Source organism: Prunus dulcis, chromosome 4, assembly GCF_902201215.1.
Source record: "Prunus dulcis chromosome 4, ALMONDv2, whole genome shotgun sequence".
Taxonomy (NCBI): Eukaryota; Viridiplantae; Streptophyta; class Magnoliopsida; order Rosales; family Rosaceae; genus Prunus; species Prunus dulcis.
In genome coordinates, this window is record NC_047653.1 from 24,172,269 (window position 1) to 24,186,451 (window position 14,183).

Below are 14,183 nucleotides of genomic sequence, written 5' to 3' on the forward strand. Positions count from 1 at the left end.
GTGTTTTTTTTTTTTGAAAAGTATAAAATTTTAAAATATAAAATTGGTTTCTTTACTTTTTCTTTTGGCCAACTTCCTTCATTTAATATATGTAATTAAGTAATATCTTATTCTTTTTTAATTACTTTAATTAGTCGTAATATATATATATATATATGTGTGTGTGTGTGTGTGTATGTACGTAGTTTCCAATAATACATTCGTGTTCTATACGCATCTCCTCTTTTTAAAAAGCAAACGTACAATAATCGTATTGTACTTGTTTGTACGTATTTGTAATGCTTTTTAGGCTCCACATCAGGCTTGAACCCTAAACCCTAAATCCTGAACCCTAAATCACATACTAATGTGTGTCTCTAATCGGCCTGATGCCGCAAGGAAAGGGCCAAGTCAAGTATGCTGGGGTTGCCGTGTACTACTTCACCAAATGGGTAGAGGCCGAAGCCCTGGCAACCATAACGGCCGCAAGAATAGAGGACTTCGTGTGGACCCACATCTGCTGTAGATTCGGTATCCCCTACGCAATCATCACCGATAACGGCAGGTATTTCGATTCAGAAATCTTCAGGCAATTCTGCCCCCGCCTCAAGATCAATCTATTCTTCGCTTAGCCAGCTCACCCCAGTCAAACGGCAAGTCGAAGCAATAAACAAAATCATTAAGAAACTACTGAAGCGGCAGCTCGATAAAGCCAAAGGAACTTGGCCAGAGAAGCTTCCAGAAGCATTGTGGGCCATCTGGACATCCTACCGAACGTCCCGACGAGAGCCCTTCTCTCTTGCCTTCAGCACGGAAGCTGTTGTCCCCGTGAAAATCAGCGAGCCCTCGTACCGAACGGAAAACTTTGCCCCGAAGGAGAACGAGGGAGCCCTAACACTGAGCCTCGATCTGATCGAAGAACACTGAGTGCAAGCCAACCTTTGGAATGAAGCATACAAACAGCGCGTCTCTCGGTATTTCGATTCACGTGTTAGATCCTGCTCTTTCTAAATCGGGGATTGGGTCATGCGAAAAGTCTCTCTCGCAACCAAGAATCCCACGGAAGGAACTCTCGGACCTTCTTGGGAGGGACCGTATGAGATCATCGGCATCCTACGATCGGGGACCTATCGGCTAAGAGACTCCAACGGCAAGATTCTCGATCATCCTTGGAATGTAGAGCATTTGAAATACTATTTTAAGTGAAGTCGCCTAGCCTACGGCAAGGCAAAAATGTAATACAACGAACCTGTAACTCATGCCTTCGGCAGAAATTAATGGAAAAACCTTCAGCATATGCATGTCCACAACCTTCGGTGTGCTTATTTATTTTTTATTATTTAAAAGCCTACGACAGTAGAAAGTCTGGAATCCGGTACTACCGATCCCATCTGCACCTACAATTTGCAAATTGGTTCTTTATTAAGCCATCGGCAATTAGTATGAGTTGGTCCTAAGTCTTTTTACCGATTGGAAGTTCACTTGGTGATCGATCTCTTACTTGCCCTCGGCAATTAGTATGAGTTGGTCCTAAGTCTTTTTACCAATTGAAAGTTCACTTGGCGATCGATCTCTTACTTGCCCTCGTCAATTAGTATGAGTTGGTCTTAAGTCTTTTTACTGATTGAAAGTCCACTTGGTAGTTGCACAAATTATTAAACAAAATTAAAACTTAAATTAAAAGATGCCCTCGGCATCAAGGTGTTCAGAGAAGCTGCCTTATGGCAAGATACAAAATATGTTAATAAAAATACAAGTCTAAGGCTCAAGCGGCAGCCTCCTCATTCGCGGCATCGGCAGTGGCGGGGCCCTCGGCAGCATAGGCTTCTTCCGGAGCGTCCTCCCCCTCGTAGTCCTCGATCATCTCTTCAGTGATACCCTCGGGAAGGGGAGGAGGATCAGCAATAAAATTCAGGTTTAGCTTCTACCCGGGGTTATACCGTTTGAATCTGTAGAGCAGATTCGCCATTTCCGAGCCCACTTTCTTGTCCAGAAGCACGATGAACTCTTCTGATGAACGGTAGCCCCTCACAGCCTCCCGAACAGCAGCTTCAATTTCTACCGCCTTAGAATGCTCGGACTCCTCCAAGGCCACTTGCACCGCCTTCTTAGCTGCCTCGACATCCCTCGCCGCCATCACTGCAGCCTCCAGAGCCACTCTCATCTCTCCCAGCTTGACCTCCGAAGCCTGAACTTGCCATTCGGCAGCTTTCTTGTCCTTCAGCATGTGAGCGTGGTCCTGGAGAGCCTTGCCTGCCTCGGCAACTTTGGCACGGCCGTCGTCGTATGCTTTCTTGGCTCGCTTGGCGGCGGTGATGTCCCGCTTCATGCACAGCCACATGTCCATCGAAGCCTGGAGAACAAACCAGAAGGTCAAAGCAGGAGGTTAGCACAAGTAGGAAGCCAACGATGGCACAGTAAATTTTTTTTTTTTAAAAAAAAGGGAGAGAGAATTTACGGAGGCCTGGAGACGGAAGGCACGACCAACCTCTTTCCGAAGGAGTTTCTTCGGTAGCTCCTCTATCTCCGACAACTCCATTTGCGAACCAAGGATCATATGATTTGCAAATTGGATTGTCTTCGATGGGCAGGCGAGGGTAACCAGATCGGCAGGATTATCATCATCCTCGACAGCCAAGACAGCCCTCTGCACCTCCGCCTGCCGACCACGCTTTGGCATCGACTCTGCCTCGAGGTCTACCGTGAGCAGCCTTTTCCCGCCAGCCTTGAAAACAGCAGCCTAGGTGGTTGATTCTCTCCTCGGCGTCGGGATAACCTCGGCAGCACCGCTGGCAGTCGACCCAATGTTGAGCTGTCGGAGACGATCGGCTAGAGTCTGATCCTCTGGATTAACCCCTAGCGGACGAAACTGGGATTGCCTCCGCCTGCCGAACCTTTTTCTTCCCTTGAAGGCCCATCATGAGGGGCCTCTTTGAGGACTCGTTCATCTTCTTAGCTTCGGCGGCTCTTCTGGCTTCCGTCACTGCACAAGAAGGAGATCAGTAAGGCATTGATATAAATATAAGTAAATAAAAAATAAAAAAAAAGAGAAGGAATAAGTCCACTTACTCTAGGCAGGGCTGGCAAGTTTGGCTTTGATGAGGTTCTCGGTAAACAAAAACTTAGGGTATACCTCTCAACGGCAGGGACCTTCAACCGAACTCTATCAATCTACCGAATATCTGATTTCGTAGGACTCGGTTGCTTCAGTTTGCCTACAAGAACAGAAATAAAATGGGTTTTAAAACTTAAGAAGAGCGAAATATTGGCCACCTACCTATCGGCAATCTGACCTACCGGTAATTTGGAAGGTCGTAGGGACGTGGAAGCGGACAGGTAGTCCCGATGGCGACTCCCAATCACCGGACAGGAGCACCTGCCGATTCCTTCACGATTTCTGCGAAGTCGGCACAGTGCTGACAAAGTGCCCCATGTCGGAAGCTTTCAAGCAATTGGCCTGAACCCAACCTCCATGATCGGCACTCTTGGACTTCATAACGCTGTACAGATGAGAGAATTGTTCATAGGAAGGCTCCCTTTCCCCGGCTACGCCGAACGCCACAATCACTCTCATCAGTGCCCCCCAAAAGTTGGGGTTATACTGGCCAGGAGCGTACCCAATCTGTGCCAGTATCCTTTGCACAGCAAGCTGCAGAGGCAATCGGACCCCCTGCAGAAGGACGTCGGTGAAAAAGATGACTTCACCGTCTTTCGGTCTATTGAGCGATTTGGTAGGCCTCGGGATCCCCATCTTCATTAAATCCGGGATGCAGTACTCAGCACGGTACTTAACTATCTCCCATTCGGTGATCTTATTCGGCTCCAAGTAATCCACGCCGAACAGGTGCTCCTTCGGCACCCCTAGGGGCACCCTAGGATTGCAGGGTATATTATCAATACCATGGGGGTGGGAATAAGGTTCCGCGGCCGGAAGTGGAGGCCTTCGATTGCTAACCAGCACTAGATTCGCAGTGCTGGACCACGCCGAAATGTCTACTGTCATGGTAGACCACGGCCAACGACACAGGCTGCCTCGTCATTAGCCCCTTCCCGATGCCGTGTATAGGAACGGAGCTTGGGCCTTCACCGAGTATCTCGACATCGGTATCTTCTCCGCCCTCGGCATCGAGACTCACGGCCTCATTATCTGTATCAAACAGACCGTCCGATGACTCCCCATCGAACGCATTGGGTTAACTCTCGAATGGTTACTCGCTATCGGACATCTATAAAACACAGAAAATGAAACTAAGGCCCATGCAAAAGACTAGCCTACCAATCCCTACATCACTACCTATGGCAACTAGACTACCGAACAGAACCCTATTGCCAGTCTAGTTCATGCCAAGGAAGGACACACACAGAGTAGGAATATTGAATAAGAGTGCCGAACGGTACCTTATTTCGAGCTTTGAATACTAGAAAAGAGTATGGATTTCCGATGGATTGGGCCAAAAATCACCTTGGCTACAGTTAGCTACGTCAGAATTCGCCTCGGTTACTGTTAACTCTCGCCGAAAAGCGCCTCAGCAGAGCTCTCGCTTCAATCACAAACGCAAAGTGAATGTCTCTTCTAGAGTGACCCCTATTTATAGGGCAAGGGTTTGCAATGGTATGCCTCGAAAAACCAAACGGCGCATTAATGCGCCGCTCCCCATGAATTTACACGCCATGTGTCGTTTGCCTCATGGACGTTCTGCCTGCACGCGGGGCGCGGAAGACGAAGCGTCCTTCAGTCCCATCACTCCTCGTTTGGAGCGACCTTCTGAATCCCCAGACGTCCGTTTCTGAACGAAGACGCACGAAGAAGCCAAGATTAAGTCGCTTAGTCCACTATATTGCCGAACGGTAGGACAACATTTCGCTTACCGAAGGTGCAATCAAGTCCTCATTCGAGAGACTCTCGAATGAGAACTTGGGGGACTCCTGTTTGTACCAAAATAAACCTGCCTATAAGGATTGGACACGTGGGCCAGTTTGGAACTGAACATAATAGTCTTCGGCACCTAGTCTACCGATTCATTGATTAGGGCAACCTCCTGCTGTAGGACGCGTGCCAAGCCCACAATCAATGTCCACAGTCCCACATTGGAAATCTACTCAACAAGCACACCTCCCAAGCCTTATAAGAGGAGCGCAATTCCCCAAAATAGAGGTAATCAGAACTTACGGCATATTGCCTATTGATCTGTTGGTTCAAGTTTAACTAAATCCATACTTACTTAAGCATCGGAGAGCCTTCGGCCGGTACCACACCGGTGCCCTAGGTCTTACCAAGCGTTCGATATATTGCAGATCACGCGCTCTACCGAGGCCCGGAGCATACCGAAGACACTCCATCACTAAGTTGAGCGAGAAAATAGACGAACCATTTTTACGCATCAACAAATATTATGGATTCATGGTATCTGAGTAAAAAAGCAGTGGGGTTTACCTGAGGTTGGATTGTGTATGGTACAAAACATCGAACAAGAGTAACTCTGTTTTTTCTTTTTCTTCAGCCATAAATGTTAATCAATATCAAATGAAGAACTATGAAGAACAATTTCTAGAGAGAGAGAATGAGATATCAGGGATAGAGAGAGAGAGAGAGAGAGAGAGAGAGAGAGCAGAGAAAATGAACTTTCTTTCTTAATGAACAGGTAATGCAGAATACACTACTATTTATACACAACCATCTTAATAACTAACCATCACAACCTCTAATCTTATGCCAAGTGTCACAACCCTACTCTAACATCCCCCCTCAATCTCTTGCAGTGATAAACCAAGCATGAGATTGTGACAATGAGTATGGAATAGAGGAGCACTTAAGCCTTTGGTTAATATATCTGCAAACTGTTCTCTGGAAGACACAAACTGCACAAATAGTTGTTGTTTTGCCACTCGTTCTCGAACAAAATGAACATCGATGTCAATATGTTTGGTCCTCTGATGCTGAATGGGATTGAAGGATAAAGCAATTGCGGACAGGTTATCACAAAAAAGCACCGGTTGCTGAGCAATGGGAACTTGCATAAACACCCGTAATTGCTTGATCCAGTTAAGTTCAGCAGAAGTAGTTGACAAAGCACGATATTCGGCTTTAGTGAAAGATCGGGAAACAGTTTGTTGTTTCTTAGAGGACCAAGACACAGGATTGGAACCAAGAAACACAACCAAACCGGTAGTGGACCGCCGATCATTTGGATCTCCTGCCCAGTCAGCATCACTAAAAGCTGTTAAATGCAAGCTTCCCCGATTATAGCGAATGCCGAAGTGCATTGTACCCTTCAAGTACCGAAGAATCCTCTTGACGGCTGTGAAATGTGTCACCATTGGAGTTTGCATAAATTGACAAACCTGATGCACAGAAAATGCAATATCAGGTCGGGTGAAAGTCAAATATTGCAAAGCTCCTACAATACTTCGATACATGGTGGGGTTCCCATAAGGATGACCATCATCCTTAAGCAATCTGTGATAAGGAAGGCAAGGAGTATCACACGCTTTGGCGTCAGTCATTTCGGTTTTGACAAGTAGATCTTGGACATACTTAGATTGTGACAAAAACAAACCAGTGTTGGTATGAGAAATTTGAAGGCCCAGAAAATAATGCAAATCTCCTAAGTCTTTGATCTCAAACTCAACTGTGAGAGATTGAATAACCTTGTGAATTTCACTGACAGCACTGCCAGTAATGATGATATCATCAACATATACCAATAAGATGACAATGCCAGAATCCACTTGTTTCACAAATAGAGAGGAGTCGGAGTATGTATGTTGAAACCCCAATGTAGGTAAAAAAGAAGTGAACCTGTCATTCCAGGCTCGGGGAGCTTGTTTTAACCCATATAAAGATTTAAGAAGTTTGCAAACCAAAGTTGGATGATGAGAATCTTCAAATCCAGGAGGTTGAGCCATGTACACCTTTTCTTGGAGAATTCCATGCAAAAAAGCATTCTTGACATCTAGTTGGCGTAACTACCAACCAAAATGTGCAGCAAGAGCTAAGACAATCCGCACTGTAGTAGGTTTAACAACAGGACTGAAAGTTTCCCCATAATCTTGACCTGGTTCTTGACTGAACCCTTTAGCAACTAATCGCGCCTTATGTCGGGCAATAGACCCATCTGCATGCTTTTTAATCTTAAAAATCCACTTACATCCTACCAGATTCTTGTTATGAGGTAATGGCACCAAACTCCAAGTCCCCTGAGAATGAAGAGCATCGATTTCCTCTTTCATAGCAGTCAACCAAACGGGCACTTTTAAAGCCGTCTTATAAGTGGCAGGCTCAACTAAGGATAAATCAAAACCCCCAGACTCCTGTAGAGTTGTTAGAAAAACCTTCTTCTTCACAATGCCACTCTTACTTCGAGTTTGCATGGGATGCAGATTCATAGGAGGAACCTCAAGAACTACTGGCATGGAATCAGGTTGAAAAGAGGCAACCAGTGGTAAAGGTCCAGTTGACAGGGCTTCAGCATTGGACTCAGGTACCACAGGGATTGATGAGAAAGATGGAGATGCACCAGTAATGAACAGAGGTGATGATGAAGAGGATGAAGCAGGAGTATTGCTAGGTGAAAGATGGTTGTGACACTTGGCATAAGATTAGAGGTTGTGATGGTTAGTTAGTTAAGATGGTTGTGTATAAATAGTAGTGTATTCTGCATTACCTGTTCATTAAGAAAGAAAGTTCATTTTCTCTGCTCTCTCTCTCTCTCTCTCTCTAGAAATTGTTCTTCATAGTTCTTCATTTGATATTGATTAACATGGCATCATCGCCATTACCGCTCACGCAGATTCTTCGATCCGGCTTCTTGCTTCCGCTATCTCTGTCTTCGATTTGATCTTCGGCTCCCTCTGATCTCTCTGTTTCTTGCTTCTTCACGATTTCTGTGTCTTCTCGCCTATTCATAATTTCTAGGGTTTATTGATTCGATCTCGAAGTGTGATTGTTTCTTCTTCTCTTCTCTTGGCATTGTGCCGCTCCGGTGTTTGTGCTCAGTTCTCAGTGAATTGCTTAGTTCTGTACTGCAACAATGGTGACTGCTGCACAACTTCAGATTTTGCAATCTCCGATCACGGCTCTTATTTCTACGATTTCGACGTCTATGAACGTGAAATTGGACGACTCAAACTACCTAAATTGGCATTTTCAGATGCAATTGTTGCTGGAGAGCAATGGAATCATCGGATTTGTTGATGGATCTCATCCTTGCCCTCCTACTATTGCCTCTGGTGACTCTGGTATAAATTCTTCTGACTCATCCTCTGCTGCTGATTGTGATACTGTGTTGATATGGAAAATGCATGATAGGGCTGTTATGCAACTTCTTACTGCCACCTTGTCTCTGGTGGCTATGTCTTGTGCGATTGGTAGTACTAGTTCTAGAGATCTTTGGATTCGTTTAAACGAACACTTTTCCACTGTGTCAAGGACAAGCATTTTCCAAATGATGTCTAATTTGCAGAATATCCGAAAAGGATCTGATGCTATAAGTCAATATCTTCTCAAAATAAAAGAGGCTAGAGATTATTTGGCAGCTGCGGGGGTATATTTTGCTGATGAAGATATTGTGATTCTAGCTTTGAATGGCCTCCCTCCTGACTATAATACTTTTTGATGTGTGGTTCGGGGTAGAGAAAGTGTTATTACTCTGAAAGAGCGTATTGTGGAGAACCTCACTGTTGCCCCTTCATATCTTACTGCTATGGCTGCAACTTCTAGACCTCCTGTCTCATCTGCGCCACCTTTTCAGCAGTCTCATGGTGCTCATGGACAGTCCTCGTATGTTCCTGTCGGCTATAAAACTTTCCATCGAAACAAGGGAAAGGGCAGGTTTAATCAAGGTCAGCGACCGTTTAATCCAAGACCACAGTTTTATACTCAAACCCATGTGTTGCCCACACCAACTCCAGGTGTTCTTGGTCAATTTCCCCCTTCTCAGTTTCCATCTCCATCAGTTCCACTTGTTCCTACTTGTCAATTATGCAACAGTGAAGGTCACACTGCTCCATTCTGTGGATCTAATCCTCCTGAGAGGCCTAAGTGTCATATTTGTGGTAAAACAAATCACACCACATGGTACTGCTTTTATAATGTCCGAACTTTATTGGTGCTGGAAGTTGTTCCCAGGTTCCTCAGTTGTTTTCTTCATCCCTTGGATATTCTTCAGCTCAGTCTCATCACTCTCAACAATCCCCAATGCAAGCTATGCATACTGTTATGCAACCATCTCCGCCATCCTCCTCTCAGAGTCTACCTCAAGTATGGCTTACTGATTCTGGGGCAACCAATCACATGACTGCAGACTTATCCACTTTATCTTTGGCTACACCTTATCCCACAAATGAAACAGTTCAAACTGCTAATGGTGAAGGTTTGTCAGTATCATATGTTGGTAACTCTGTTATTCCTACCCGAGTAAAGCCAATCCACTTAAATTCAATTCTATATGTACCAAAGTTGACTCAAAATTTGTTGTCAGTGCATCGGCTTTGTTTGGACAACAACTGTTGGTTAATTTTTGATGCCTTTTGTTTTTGGATTCAGGACAAAGCCACAGGGAGGATTCTTTACAAAGGACTGTGCAGTAATGGACTATACCCCATTCCTCTTGCATCTTCTCATTCTGTTCTCCCAACCACTAAACCTCAACCTCGAGCATATCTTGGTCAGCTAGTCTTCTCTTCTACTTGGCATCATAGACTAGGTCATCCTACAAATAAACTTGTTACATTGATGTTACAAAAAGCACATGTACAATGTAACCCCGCTTCTTCAGCTGTCATGTGTCATAGTTGTCTTCAGGGCAAGTTTTGTAAACTTCCCTTTTCCCACAGTGTCCACAGGTCTGTCACGCCTTTTCATATCATCCATAGTGACCTTTGGGGTCCCTCTCCTTGTGTTTCCGTTGATGGATACAGGTATTATGTGATTTTTGTGGATGATTGTACACGGCATTGTTGGCTTTTTCCCCTAATCAATAAAAGTGACTTGTATTCTGTCTTTGTTACCTTCTACAAATATGTTCAAACTCAGTTTTCAGCATCCATTCAGATTCTTCAGAGTGATGGGGGGGGGAGAGTATGTTAGCAAACAGTTTCAAACTTTTCTTGCTGATAAGGGTATCATTCATCAAAAGTCATGTCCATACACACCTGAACAAAATGGGCTTGCTGTACGAAAACATCGACATCTTATCGAAACTACCATCACCTTATTACAACATGCCAACCTCCCATCTTCTTTCTGGACTTATGCTGTACAAACTGCGTCCTACTTGATTAATAGAATGCCTACATCCATCTTACTTGATAAATCCCCCTTTGAAGTTTTGTTTGGAGATATTCCAGCCATTTCTCATCTACGAATATTTGGTTGTGCTTGTTATCCCTTGTTAAAACCTTATCTTACCAACAAACTTCAACCAAAAACCATTAAGTGTGTCTTTTTGGGATATTCTTCTCAGTATAAAGGATATATATGTTATGATGTGTCTGGGAAACGTACATATATATCTAGACATGTTATTTTTGATGAACATGCCTTTCCATATGCAGACTTAGTGACACATTCAAAGGTATTCATTCCATCTCCTACTTTGCCAAGTGCATCTTCTCCTTCCCCTGTTGTCACCAATAACAATATTGTTGTATTGCCTACATCTCCTGCCACTACCTTTTCAGATACATTCATTTCACCTAGCAATACTCCTGCTTCATCCTCTTCATCATCACCTCTGTTCATTACTGGTGCATTTCCATCTTTCTCATCAATCCCTGTGGTACCTGAGTCCAATGCTGAAGCCCTGTCAACTGGACCTTTACCACTGGTTGCCTCTTTTCAACCTGATTCCATGCCAGTAGTTCTTGAGGGTCCTCCTATGAATCTGCATCCCATGCAAACACGAAGTAAGAGTGGCATTGTGAAGAAGAAGGTTTTTCTAACAACTCTACAGGAGTCTGGGGGTGTTGATTTATCCTTAGTTGAGCCTGCCACTTATAAGACGGCTTTAAAAGTGCCCGTTTGGTTGACTGCTATGAAAGAGGAAATTGATGCTCTTCATTCTCAGGGGACTTGGAGTTTGGTGCCATTACCTCATAACAAGAATCTGGTAGGATGTAAGTGGGTTTTTAAGATTAAAAAGCATGCAGATGGGTCTATTGCCCGACATAAGGCGCGATTAGTTGCTAAAGGGTTCAGTCAAGAACCAGGTCAAGATTATGGGGAAACTTTCAGTCCTGTCGTTAAACCTACTACAGTGCGGATTGTCTTAGCTCTTGCTGCACATTTTGGTTGGCAGTTACGCCAACTAGATGTCAAGAATGCTTTTTTGCATGGAATTCTCCAAGAAGAGGTGTACATGGCTCAACCTCATGGATTTGAAGATTCTCATCATCCAACTTTGGTTTGCAAACTTCTTAAATCTTTATATGGGTTAAAACAAGCTCCCCGAGCCTGGAATGACAGGTTCACTTCTTTTTTACCTACATTGGGGTTTCAACATACATACTCCGACTCCTCTCTATTTGTGAAACAAGTGGATTCTGGCATTGTCATCTTATTGGTATATGTTGATGATATCATCATTACTGGCAGTGCTGTCAGTGAAATTCACAAGGTTAAACACCGAGATCGAATCAACAAACCCTAGAAATTATGAATAGGCGAGAAGACACAGAAATCGTGAAGAAGCAAGAAACAGAGAGATCAGAGGGAGCCGAAGATCAAATCGAAGACAGAGATAGCGGAAGCAAGAAGCCGGATCGAAGAATCTGCGTGAGCGGTAATGGCGATGATACCATGTTAATCAATATCAAATGAAGAACTATGAAGAACAATTTCTAGAGAGAGAGAATGAGATATCAGGGATAGAGAGAGAGAGAGAGCAGAGAAAATGAACTTTCTTTCTTAATGAACAGGTAATGCAGAATACACTACTATTTATACACAACCATCTTAACTAACTAACCATCACAACCTCTAATCTTATGCCAAGTGTCACAACCCTACTCTAACAGGTATTACATAGATAATGGATGCTACACCGCGGGATTGGAAGATGGTTTATACGTAGTTAGAATAAACACATCAAATTTTCTTTTCTCTCCTTTTCCATTTTTCTCAGTGTCACGAACATGAACCGTCATTTAAAATCAGTGCGTCGTTTGATTTTTTAATGTCATTTGGTTTCCCAGGTATCTTTCCTGTTACTGTATATTCTATCGTCTTCATGCTTTGTATGCATTTCTGTGGTGCTTTTTTGTTGCTCTCTGCGAGCTGGTCCTGTGGCCATCATTTTGATGTAATACTAGCAGATCAGGTTTCTGTTGTCATCCCACTGCTAAAGCTTAAGAAGACGACAAAGGTATTTGCACCTATTTTATATGAACTGTTATCTGGTAGCATAGTTTTGTTTTATTGTCATTTTCCAGATTTATTCTTAGCTCAACAAACACACTATTTTGAGGAGGACATATAGGAAACCTTTAGACTTCATAGAAGAAATGACAACTGGTCTTCCATATCATGGCTTTATCATATTTATCTGAGGCGCCTTGTGCACCTTTTTAGTGTTCTTTTGCAGTGATCATATTACTATTTCTCACTGATTTTTTAAAAAATTAAGTATGGCTGCAGGAATGGCAGATAAGATTCTTGTTAACAGCAAATTCACAGCATCTATGTTTGCCAAGACATTTAAGAATCTTAACGCCTGAGGAAATTCAGCCAGCTGTTCTTTACCCAGCTGTTAATGTGAATCAGTTTGATGAACCCACCAATTCGTTTAAGTAACGAACATGTTTGCATATGGTTTACAGTTTCCTTGATGATTTTCATTTCCGAATTTTATGTGGTAGCTTACCGTTGTTTTCCTGCTTTGATATTTTCCTTGTTGTAGGATAAATTCTCTGTCGATAAACCGTTTTGAGAGGAAAAAGAATATAGACAGCAATTTCAGCTTTTGCTATGCTTCGTACCCTTGAAAGAGATGTGCTTCAAGTTCCTAATCTGACTGAAACTTCCCTGACAATTGCAGGCAAGTTCCTATCACTGAGTAATCTATTAATCTTACTGACGGACATGTTATACTAAGTTATCAACTTTGTCGAAAGACTATATGATATTAATAGCGTATCAATAACCAAGCAGAAGCATGCAGTAATCACCTGGTTGCGTGATTAAGCTTTCCCTTTAGGTTTGTTGATGCTCAAAATGGCTCGGCCACTATTTGAGTCCAACTTAGTGATTAGAGGTATTAGCTCTTCAGCAGGGAAGAGGGCTGAAGCCCTTGGGCGAAATGGATTGGTAAGACCTGCAGAAGGTAAAAAGAGGAGAAGCAACCGTTAAGCTTCGGACACCGGTGTGGTGCCGGCCGAAGGCTCTCCGATGCCTAAATCAGTTACAGGTAGTAATTCTGGCAGAGTAACAGTGAAAGTAGGGGAATGGTCTCTCCGTTTTACCTGGGTTTTGTTCCCTATTTATAGGGAAGTGAAAGTGGGAGCTTTGCACAAAGTTCCAATGTGGGACTTTGTGCAAGCCGTGGTGGTGGCGACACGTGTCCTGAGGATTAGGTTTGGCATTTGAGAGCTTCGGCAGGTGTCTGGCACCTCGGAAGTGTGTCTTCCTTCGGCATGGGAGAAGGCGTGGTTGCCTTGGTGCTAGTCGCTTTGATGCTGGGTTTGCTCGACCTCAGAAGTGTGTCTTCCTTCGGCATGGGAGAAGGCGTGGTTGCCTTGGTGCTAGTCGCTTTGTGGCTGAGACTGCTTGGTTCATTATGGTGTAAACAGTAGTCCCCCAAGTTCGCGGTCGAGAAGTAACTTCTGGGTTGGGAACTTGTGAGTTTTTGTAATGGTAACCGAGCATTCCAGCTTCATTGGGAACCGCAGGGCACTCCCTAGTCCCCCAAGTTGGCAAGCTAGGAGTTGCGTCAACACATGGTAGCTGGGTACCTGGGTATCTGGGCATATTGCAGATAAGATGGGAGCTGGGGTCCGTAGGGGAGCCAGGCCTTCAAAGGAGCCGGGTCCGTTGAAGTGTTGGAGAGGAACGAATTCTTCCATGATTTGTCCATGGCCCTTGCCGTTCGGCAAGGGTCTAGCTGTTTTTGTTTTGAGCTCGGGAGCTAGGCCTTCAAGGGAGCTAGGCCATTTTGAAAAATTTCGACTCTCCAAAATTTTTCATGGCCCTTGCCGTTTGGCAAGGGTCT

The 14,183-nt window shown here is 44.0% G+C and overlaps 2 protein-coding genes across 2 annotated transcripts; one reads left to right on the forward strand and one right to left on the reverse strand.

Moving 5' to 3' along the window:
- Window positions 1–5,712: 5,712 nt before the first annotated feature.
- Window positions 5,713–6,885, reverse strand: LOC117625662 (uncharacterized mitochondrial protein AtMg00810-like). The gene has a single exon (XM_034357188.1). It carries the CDS (start codon window positions 6,883–6,885, stop codon window positions 5,713–5,715), a length of 1,173 nt encoding a protein of 390 aa, XP_034213079.1.
- Window positions 6,886–12,067: 5,182 nt separating this feature from the next.
- Window positions 12,068–13,139, forward strand: LOC117626574. The gene is made up of 3 exons (XM_034358319.1): window positions 12,068–12,341; window positions 12,614–12,765; window positions 12,876–13,139. Exons 1-3 carry the CDS (start codon window positions 12,153–12,155, stop codon window positions 12,958–12,960), a joined length of 426 nt encoding a protein of 141 aa, XP_034214210.1. The 5' UTR covers window positions 12,068–12,152; the 3' UTR covers window positions 12,961–13,139.
- Window positions 13,140–14,183: the final 1,044 nt, after the last annotated feature.